General features: G+C 28.0%; 1 protein-coding gene across 1 annotated transcript; it reads right to left on the reverse strand.

The window, feature by feature from the left end:
• Positions 1-2,117: 2,117 nt before the first annotated feature.
• Positions 2,118-2,970, reverse strand: LOC133822459 (uncharacterized). The gene has a single exon (XM_062254800.1). It carries the CDS (start codon positions 2,573-2,575, stop codon positions 2,366-2,368), a length of 210 nt encoding a protein of 69 aa, XP_062110784.1. The 5' UTR covers positions 2,576-2,970; the 3' UTR covers positions 2,118-2,365.
• Between the last annotated feature and the right edge of the window lie 9,151 nt (positions 2,971-12,121).

Raw genomic sequence — 12,121 nt, forward strand, 5'->3', positions numbered from 1 at the left:
TTTTTTTAGACCTGACTAAGTAACCAGTTACCATCAGAATCAGTTGACACTTTTTTTTTTTCTTCAAACATGGCTAAGTAACTAGTTACCATCACGATCACTTTAGTTTTTTTTCTTCTCATATATGTTTTTTTCTATTTTAAGACACGATTAAGCAACCAATTATCATCATGAACCATTTAAGTTTTTTCTTCAAATTTGATTTTTTTCTAGATCTGGCTAAGTAACCAGTTACCATCCAGTTGCCATCACGATTGGTTTAGGTTAAGTAGCCAATTTTTTATTCAAGTTTTAGATGTGAATGTTAGCGAAACACTTTATTTTGACAATGGTAACTAACTACCACCACATCAATAAAAAAATAAAAATTATTTTGATGGTGGTAACCACCTATTACCAACATATCACTAAAAAACTAAAAAAAAATTGATATGGTAAAGATATGGTGGCAACCAATTACCATGACATTAATTTTTAATAAAACTTATTCAAAAAAAGATATGGTAAACAAAAAATAATATTACTAAAATATGGGGGAAATCCCATAAAAATGTAAAAAAAGAAAGCCATAAAAAATCACAAAGTTGAAAATACCACATTTAACAAATTTAACGAAAAAAAAATCATATTTTATGTAATTTCCATCATAATAATTGATTGAATAAATATGATTTTTGTCTCCCGAATTTTTCGCATTGTTAAAAATCCCCCCCCCCCCCCCCGGACTATTATGACTACTAAATTGTGCCCCTTTGTCCAAAATTCAGGGAGGTGGTGACATGGTAGTTGTAATAGTTCGAAGGGTACAACTCTACAATTCAATAATAATTTAATGGGCACAACTCTATAGTAACGATACTTTATGGGGTGTGAAAAAAATTATATGTAAATTCCTCAGTATGCCACGTCACATCTTTTGGTTAAGGGGGCACGATTTGATAGTAGTAATACTTTGAGGAGAATTTTTAACAACGCGAAAAATTTAGGGAGCACGATTTTAAAGTGGTAATAGTTCGGGGAGCAAAATTACTATTTATTTTAATTGATTGATTGTGATCCAAACCAATTTAATTAACTATTCATTAGACCAAATGTGAAATACCTAGTCAAGTTCATAATTAGGTATTAAGACTTTTACTACCATTCCTTTAGTGAAATGATTGTTTATCTCAACTTCTTTATTCTAGGTGTAAATATTGATGAACTTTAGTAATGTTACAATGACTATTAGTCCACGGAAAAATTAGTAACAGAGAGAGAATTAAATAAGGTTGTTTATGATTTTTGTCCCCCGGACTATGACCAATGTATTGTTGTGCCCTTGATTTTTTCGAGCATTTAAAAATTATCCATGAACTATTCAAAGTGTTGTAAAGTGAGATTTATGTTAAATTTTATTTAATGTGACTAACTGATTGATGACGTTTGCTATTTGATTACTGACTGGTCATTATCACGTCAACGCCATATGGATAATTTAAAATAAAAAAATCATTTTAAATTAAAAAATATATTTTAACGACTCGAAAATATTAGGGGCACAATAATATATTAGTCATAGTTCGGTAGAATTTTTTTTTAAATAGACTTTAAATAAATATAATGCTTGTATTCTTTTTAATTTCAAGTGAGACATAGCTTATGGAATCTTTTGGTCTCGAATTAACTTTAATTATTTAAGAATTAACTCTGACAAAGTTGTCATATGGTAATTAGGCCTGACTGGTTTCAAATCTCTCTTTCTCTCTCTTCCTATAACTTCCTTTCTAATAATAATATTATAATGCCATTTTTCTTTTTCCTCTTAGAAATTAATTAGATATGTACTATAGCTGAATCGCGTCCACAAGCTTTTTCAATAGGCAATTAATTGTTTTATCCATAAATATTGAAGAGCTAAAGCCAATGATTGATAAGTTAGAGGCCTCCAATGATCCAAAATCCACACCCAAACCCCACCCAGAGACGTTAACATTACTCCTACTTTCTTAATTATCTTTATCTCAATAAACCAAAACACTGTCCAATATCAAATTAATTAAGCTACTCTCTTTCTCTATTTACATATATATATAAATACTTATTAATTACTGCTAATCTTTGAAGGAGAACATAAATATTCAGAAAGAAAAAAGTACTTTTAATTAAGATATAATGATTGAATTACTTGACTTATAATAAAGAAGCAAATACATCGATCTGAGGAAACAAAAGCCAATAATAATCTAGAATGAAAAGAGCTTAGGATCCCAGTAGTTATTAGACTAAGCCATTTTCATCATTTATTATTGTTACAAAAAACAGTTGGAAGTACTAGTACATATGTAGCCGAAGCTGCAGCATTAATAATAGTAGCTGGGACAGACTAGTTAATGTAGAGATGAACTTTGACAGCGAGAAAGAAGATGCAAACGAGAGCGAAGTAAAGAAGAGAATGAATAAGAATGGAAGCTCCACTCGTCTGAAAGTTGCCGAACTCCACGCATCCATGGCGGCCTGGTACTTGGAACAGCAGCCCTGGTGTTAAGAGCACGAACAGCACCACTGCCACGAACACTGGCCCCCAATCTGACATTATATATATGTATATAAATGATATATGTGAAGGATTAGTTGGCGGGGATCTTCGAGTTTAGCTGTATATATATAGGTGTTTATATATATGTATATAAATATGTATAATTAAGTGTGTCAGATAGTATAGAGGAAACTTTGATGGGAAGAAAGGAAGATATATAGAGAATGTAATAGTAAGTGGGGCGGAGGCTTGTGGAGACCAATTAACTTGGATTCACTCCCTGCAATGCTAAGCCGCCCTCCCAGGCTCCCACCATATTTTGCATACTATATTTTATATTATATATATATAGATATTTACATGTATATTCACATATTTAATGATGAGGGATTTAGCATAACTTGCCGGTTATGCCTCCCTTTTTGTACAATTTGTTACAAGTTATACTACGATTCATTGTTGTGCTGTAAAAAAATGTGGGAGGAAATTTAAAAAAGAAATAAAAAATTTGCCGCAAACATTAGTAACTAATCTAAAATATTGCACTTAAATCAATTAGTAATTTTTTGGGTGACAAAAGTAGTCTAAAAAATGATACTTAAATCACTAACTAGTTTTCTTGGGTAAAAATTGACAAATAGTCTTAAATATTGTTCTTAAATCACTAAATAATTTATGCAAGTGATAACTCAATATAACTTTATAATTCTATCTTTTGAAATATTTTATTAAAATCCTATATTTTTAATATTTTACATCTAACTTTTATATTATATTATATATTAGCTTTTTTATATTTTTTTTACATCATCTAAATATTATATGTTTTTTTTTATTGATTTCAAATATTTTCAACAAAAACAAAAGAAGTTGAAGTGTAGCATGAGAAATACAAATTAATGAAAGAAAACATTTTGAAGGAAAAATAGTGTTTTATAAATGTATTTTAGCACTATAGCAAATGCAGAAAAATATATGTATATTAGAAAGACCTAAAGAACGGTTTTTTTTTTTTTAACAAAAATTCTTTAAAATTTAGAGAACGTAATCTAACATAACAATATACCTCATTAATTTTGATTGACTATATATTAATTAGTGACCATGATTGAGTTGTTTTGGTATGTTGGGCTTTGACTATGTGAAGTTTGATTTCTGTTTGAGAAAGGAAGAATTCATCAAGGAAGTTTGATTTCTTTAATTCTTGCGGTCACAAAATAAAAATAGGTCTTCTTTTATATGAATTTTTAGAGCACTTACAACGAAAAATGTAGAATGGTGAAAAAAGCACAGATGAATTCTTTATTTTATATATTTTTATATTTTCTTTTACCAAGTGTCTTCTCTACATTTATATATTACTATCCTTCAATAATATTTTTTTTCTATTTCTTTATTATTTCATATTTTAAAGGGATATTTGCGGCGAAAATACCCAAAGTATTATGTTTGTAGCACTTAAGTCCTCAAGTAACTTTTTTACCGGCGAAAGTACCTTTTGTTCATATTTTGTTACAGTTATTTATTTTACCGCTAAGTCCACTACGTAATGTCAAATTTGCTTATAACATGTATACTTTTGCTGCAAATATCGCATAACTAGGGGCGGACCCAGCTTAGAACTAGCTGAGACTATAGCCCCAGGTAAAAAAACATATAATTTAGTGCTTTATTTTGTTTTTTTGTAGAAAAAAATTAAAAATTGGTCATGAAACAAAATAAACCATTATGACCGAGCCGAGATTCAAACCCTCATTACTAAAGGAGAGAAAACCAACTTTATCATCCTTCCAATAACTTTATTTGTTATAATTGTTTATAATTAATATATTATTATATGTAAACATTTTCCCAGCAATTAAAATAAATGAAAATTACAAAGTCCACATTGTTTTTAGAGTTATATTTTCTCTAATTCTCATCCATATAATAACCCAATTCGTTTTTATCTAAACAAAAATACTTCTTTGAGACTTTTATAGTTTAAGAAGTGTAGTTTTTATTTTTTTAGTTAATTTTAAATTATTGTATAATAATTTAAAAAATTTATAATAGAAGAATTATTGGCATTTACTCATTTAATTGTACATAAAAAAATTTGTTTTTTTTTTATATTTTTATCAATAAAAAATTGTTCTTAATATTTCTATCAATAAAATGTGTAATTTTTGAATTGTTGTATATTTATTCGATATTTTTATCAATATAAATGTGTAATTTATGAATTTTTTTCTATTTATTTCATATTTTTATCAATATAAATGTGTAATTTATGAATACAAATTATATAGCAAATATATATTTGATATTTTTATCAATATAAATATGTGTAATTTATGAATACAAATTATGTAAGAATTGTATACGTATGTGTTGTGCATAAAAAATTTAACTCTATATTTTTTTGATATTTTTATCAATATAAATATTTAATATATTAATACAAATTATGTAAGAAAATGTGTTATATAATGATTTGATATTTTTATCAATATAAATGTGTGATTTATTGATACAAATTATGTAAGAAAATGTGTTCTATATTTATTTGACACATATGGAAAATTATTATAAAAGAACTTCGAATGTGTCACACTTTCTTGAGGTGGAGGTTGCCAATTCAAAAAGACAAAATGTTTCAATTATAACACGTTTTCCTGAATTAGAGGTTGTCAATTCAAAAAGAAATTGTACTTTAATTGATATGACTAATCTTCCTACCGATCCTGGGTTGCAACCTCCAATTTCCGGTTGCAACTCAAATATTCAAGATGAAATTCGAATACATTATCTACAACAAGGGCCTTGCCAACCAAGAAGTCATGAATTTCCTAAGACATTCTTTGGAACCGTCGATTCAACATTGCATGGTTTGATCAATTATCTACTTGGTTGGAATATAACATCAGTAAGGATTCTGCATTTTGTCTATGTTACTATCTTTTAAAATCAAGCATTGGAAAACAAGCTGGTGGCAACACATTTGTTAGTAAGGATTTTTCAAATTGGAAGAAAATGAGCATACTTAAAAACATGTCGGACATCACAATAGTAGTCATTACAAGTGTTGCAAGAAATCTGAAGCTTTAATGGATGGAAAACAACTTGTTTACCCAAAAATGACTCATGATGACGTGGCAAGAATTTATTATGCGTGGTTGGCACATGACAGCGTCAAAGTGAAGGGGTGATGTTCGACTATCGACCAGATGCTTATTGCTTCATTAGATCACACGTTTAGATGCGACCAGTGTGGTCGCATGCTTCAATTTATTTCCTTTAAGATACGCAATCTTGTAATAATTACATTTATTGTGTTTTTTCTTTATTGCCTTGATACGTTGATATTAATGATAGTTAAGGCCCATTGGCCCATGTAACCTCCCTTGGGCCTATAAATATGCATGAGAGGGCTCAAGGAAGGGACTTTTGAACTTTGAACTTGAATATTCATAGAGAGAGAGCATAGTGTGATTATCCACCAAAAATTTGTAATTCTCCTAAGGCTTGTGAAACTCAAGAACCCTAGTTCTTTGATTACGGCATTGAGATTCAACATCAATAAGAACACTAAGTGGGTGTAGGTTATTACCACTCAGTTGGGGCTCAACCCACTATAAAATACTTGTGTCACTTTCTTCCTGTTTGATTCTCTTCTTAATTGCCTTTTTATTCTTTGTCATTACTTTGACTCTGTGTCGTTGGCCAAATCGAGCGTCAACACAACTTTTTAACACTTTTTTTAAAAAATATTTGCGCCCTCGCTTCAACTAATTCCTGGGTCCGCCACTGCTCATAACTAAAGTACTTTTGTCGCACATATGTATTAAATTAGGTACTTTCATCACAACTATTCATTTAATTTTGTACTTTCACCAATATGTCACAAACTTACTTAACGATTGCATTGACGACTGCAACAAAACATGGACGAAATGTATTTTCACCGGCAAAAAAATAACTTGGGTACTTAAATACTACAAATGTAATAATTTAGGTACTTTTACCAAAAATATATCTATTTTAAATGAAAAATAATAATATTTAAACCATATAAATAGAAAAATCCATTACTTGTGATATTGATGGTGTGCCTCCTACTTCATAATTAAGAGTGTAAAGGTTGATGAGAATTATATCCTGATAAGATGTTGATTTCTTGCTTTTGGAAAATTAAAGCTTATGGAAAATTACAATGAAATATGATGTTGAAGGCAAATTTTTATGCCAATTATAAAAGGACTCGTATGAGATGAAGTATGAAATATTTTTCCTTTACAGTTGCCATCAACTTTATTACATATATTAATTTCGTTAACTAAAAATATTACTTTTTCTTATTGATTGTACTAATTAACTTTTGTGTCAAATTTCTAAATTTAAAAATGTGTGGTCCATAATCTAAATTTTTATACAATTTATTATTTTTTGAAAAAAAAAAAGAAGTATTGATTACTGATTCAAATGTTGATTCTATTTCTGAAAAAAATTATACATGCTTGTTTATTGTTTAATATAAAACCTCATGAAATAATTTAAATCTTTTTGTTTATTTTATTCTGTAAATAAATTTGATTATTAGTTCAAATATTGATTTTACCTAAACAAAATTGTTTATTATGATACACAATTTGTTACCAAAAATAACAAAAACTATACAATATAACTAAGCAAAACAGTTTAATTATTATGTCTTCATAATAAAAATAAACAAACTAGTATATTACAATATAACTTTAAAAATAAACATGATGAGAATAAAAAAAAAACACCAAACATTCTCATTCAAAATCCCTACTACATCTCTAATTCATAAGAATTTATATCTTTTTGGACCTTGTATTTTGTTCTATTACCTGCTTGGACCCTATGTATTGACAAATTACTTTTTGAACCTTATATTTTCTAAAATGGTTCAAATAGAACCATAAACCCGATGTTGGTCAAAGTTTTCTTAACTGAAATTACAAATAATTCACCAAACTAACAATTCAGAACAAAAATAAAATTATTTTGCTTAAAAACTGTGTTATTATTATATTCAATTTTTTCTTCATCAAAATTGAGTTTAAATGTCTATTTGAACAATTTTACAAAATATAAGGTCCAAAAATAAATTTTTTAAAACACAAGGTCCAAACAAGTAATTGGAAAAATAAAGATTCCAAAAAAGTATAAATCTAATTTATAAAAAAATGTTATTTTAAAAAAACAAATAGTAAATACTAGCTTTCCCTTTAATAATCCCTAAAAAAAATTACAAAAGTTACATGCAAATAATAAAAAAAAGTTTAACTATTATATCTTCTTAAAAAACAATAAACAAAATACTATAATATAATATACACTGTAAAATACACATGACGAACATAATCCATAAAAACATCAAATATACTCCTTGGAACCTTGATGCATCAATAAGTTACCAAAATAGTTGAAAATATTTCAGCAAAATTTGAAAGTAAAATGACCACGACAGGGGAAAGAAGCTATATATAATAGAGGAATAAGAAAAGTTTCTAAATTATATTTGGTAACTACTATTAATATTATATTTTTATTATAAAAAAACTTACCAATCAAATGATTTTCCAACTAAATAAAATAGTCTAAATAAAGAAACAAATATAGATTTTATATGTACATTAGAAAACATAATTGCGTCCATTTTTTTTTGTAATTATTAAAAAATATATATTTTTAAATATTTTTGGGTGATTGTGTAGTAGGGATTCTTTTTCATACTACTTATACAACATACTTTTGTAGACATGTGAGAGCATCTTGACCACAATTTTTTTTTCATGATGATGTTCATTGTATAGCGAATATCCTGCATGTTTTCGAGAAATTCTGAATAATTAAAGTATTGAAAAACAAAGTTAAAAAAAATTGTTGTACGTGTGCTTTTATCTAATATTATTATTATATGCTTTGCATGCTTTTTTTTAATAAAAAGTCTAAATTATATTTAAGAGAATTTATGTTTTGTGTAAGAGTTATTTTGACCGATTACCCGTTTAAACCCTTTATTTTCAAAAATTAACTTTGAAACCTCATGTTTTGTTAAAATGTTAAAAATATGAATAGATAGATCGATTATGTAAACACTGTATTTTGACTGATTACACGTTTTGACCCTTTATTTTTAAAAATTAACGTTTGGACCATGTATTTATTAAAAAGTTTAAAAAATTCTTTATAAAAAGTAAATTATATATATTTATATAATTTATGTTTTCTGTAAGAGTTCACACCATTTTGAACCTTATATTTTAGCCGATTACCCGTTGGGTCCCTTTATTTTTAAAAATTAACTTGTGGACCTCAAATTTTGCCAAAAAGTTAAAAATAAGAATAGATAGATCAATTAATTGAACACTATATTTTGACAGATTACCCATTTTGAGCCTTTATTTTTAAAATTAATCTTTAGACCATGTATTTATTTAAAATGTTAAAAATTCTTTATCAAAAGTAAATGATATAAATATGTGTTGGCGACGTTTTTCATCAACCAAAATTAAACAATAGCAATTAAGCACTTATGAATAATAAGGAAGAAAGGAAAATACATATATTTTTTTCACGTGGTTGAGTAGTTAAATCTACCTAGTCAACGAGCCACTTTTATTGATATGGTTTGTGTTAAAGCTTTGAAAGAAATTTCACAGAGCCTGAGTACAAGATTTGTGCGTGAAAATAAATGACTACAATCCAAATTATTTATAGACCTAGTTTACAAATATCTATCTCATTAATTTTAGGGAAGTTCCATAATATCTAATTTGAATTCAAACTTATAAAAGAATAAATCAAATTACAACATGATATATTAAATATCAAATATCCCTTCAGATTAGGATTGTTTAAATGCGGCATAACAAACTCCACAATTATAGGCGTGTTGTAACTGCCTATTAAGTTGACACATCTTCGAGCCTACACAATAGTTTGAGCTCACCGCTACATATCCACTTCATTATCTGTTAGGCTTTCGAGCCTGACCTCCGGAAAAAACTATCCTTTTCGAGCTCACATCTTATGCTCAAACTATGCTAGTGACGTGGCACCCAGATACGTGATCATTTATGTATATGATCTCATTTTGCTTTTCTTTTATATATTCGATCCCCATTCTGTCAAGCCTACATTTTGAGACTAATAACCACATCTCGAAATTTGGGGTGTAACAATATATATAATTTATATTTTCTATAAGGGCTTACACCATTTTGAACATTGTATTTTATAGCCGATTACCCATTTGGACCATTTATTGTTTAAAATTATCTTGTGGACTTTGTGTTTTCTCAAAAGGTTAAAAATAAGAATATATAAATAGATCATTTGAACCATGTATATTTTGGTTGATTACATGTGATAACTCTATAAAATAGAGTTATTTTATCACATTTTTATGCTAATTGTTGCTTAGTCTTTGAGTTTTTAAGTAACTTATTAAGTTTTTAAGTAATTTTGAATTTATTAATCTTATTGTAATTTTTTAAGATTTGTATATGTTTTCTTATAGATATTTTATTATAATATGTTGTGGTTTAATTATTTGAAATTAGTATTGTTAAGTTAGAAGTAGAAAGATGAACTTTTGAGCTTAAATATTTAAGTAAATTAAGTTTTAATTAATATTTTTATAGAACTTATGCTGTATAATTTATTAATGAAAGCATTTAGTTTTAATTTAATTTATGTTTATTTTGTAGGGAATATGTTGTATTTTTTGGGGGGCTATGAAAAATAAAAAAAAAGTAAAGGAAAGTGATAAATTTGAGATAAAAGCAAGGGAAGTTGACATTTTTCCAAGTGCCCAGCAGCCTCCACGACCCAAGCCCTCCAGGCCCACTACGAACCTGCCTCTTCCCAGCTTCCCCAGCCATGCACCACCTGGCCCATGCCAGCACCAGCCTGCTAGAGCCCAACTCCTCTCCCAGCCTTTGGGTCTGCCTGCCCCAACCATGCACCGCCTGGCCCATGCCCCCAGCACACTTCCTTCGACCCACTCGCCTGCCCCACTGCCCAGCCTGCCTCCTGCCCATGCCACCAGCCACCAAGCCACCTTTTCTTAAGCCCATTTTGTCCCCTTGTCCCACTATGCCCAAAAATGCCACATTTTTACCCAATTTTTCTACATATTTCACCACAAAAATCATCATTACACCCTATAATTTACCTCTACATGACATATCTACTTTGTTTAATTACTTTAATAAATTTAAGTTAATTTGGCTATAAATAAGGGATTTGAAGACCATTTTGGGGTGCTTAATTTTTGGGTAACCATCATCTTTTCTACCATTTTAGTATTTTTCAAGTATGTATTTTATTTATTTTGTAATTTCTATTCTAGTTATGTGCTTCTAATATTTTTCATAAGATTATTAAGATCACGATGAAGCAACTTGTAACTAGATAGTATTTATGTTGCATGTTGATTTCCTTTGTAATGCAACAAAGTTTATGGATTTTTCTTCTTCATATATGTCTTTCATCTTTAATATATTATATTTTGGATTGTTAGATAATATTGCACTGTGTTCTTCATTTTGCAAAACATAATATTCTTTGTGTAAGATGTGTCATTAAATTGTACACATCCAATTCTTAGAACAAAAATATTATGTTTTGCCTTTTAAATAATGTTATTTGATTTTTTGTTGTTTCATTAGGTTGATTCACATTAAATACTTTGAAATTATATATTTTTTTAAAAGTGAAGAAAAATCCTATCTTTTTAGAAATAATTTGTGCTTAAAATTATAAATCTATTGGGAAAATGATAGTTTGACTTATTTTAACTATCTCTAAAACTTGGGAATCAATATACTAATAAATATTATTAAACTTACATTTTGTGGATTCTAGTATCTTAATAATCTTTCTTTTACAACATATTTTCAAATCATAATTGGTTTATTTTTATTCTCTTAAATAGCTTTATTTTAAATCTTTTATTTTATGTTCATGACATTAAATCTCATCAATATTTGGAGCTAGATCAGAATTGATTAATTTTGGTTTAAAATAGTTTTCTTTTTTATTTTATACAACTCATTTGGGTTCAACATTCTTGTTTACACGATCACTATTCATTATGAACGATTTGTGTGCTTGCGATATAAATATTTAAAACATACCCATTTTGGGTTCATCAACACGTTTGGATCCTTAAAAACTAACATTTGGATCATGTGTTTTGTCAAAAAAATTAAAAATATAAATAGTTAGATTATTATTAGGGGTGAGCATCGGTCGGTTTGGACTGTTTTTTCACAACAAAAAATCCAGAATTTGGTTTTCGGTCCGGATTGGTGCAATCCAAAAACCGACCGAACCAAACCAGTTTAAAAAAAAACGACCGTTTTGGACCGCAGTTTAGTCGGTTAAACCGACCAAACCGAATTGATTATTGTTTTTTTTTTTGAAAATTTTAGTTAAAAAATTAAAAATTTTGGATTGTTGGAATTCATTTTTGTGCGTTTTTAAAACATAAATAAATAGAACATAATTACATTTACAAATTTTAAAGTTTGAAACATAATTAAAAGTCCATAAGAGCATAACATAATCTCAAATCACAACACA

This window comes from Humulus lupulus, chromosome 3 (genome assembly GCF_963169125.1).
Source record: "Humulus lupulus chromosome 3, drHumLupu1.1, whole genome shotgun sequence".
In the NCBI taxonomy this organism is placed as follows: domain Eukaryota; kingdom Viridiplantae; phylum Streptophyta; class Magnoliopsida; order Rosales; family Cannabaceae; genus Humulus; species Humulus lupulus.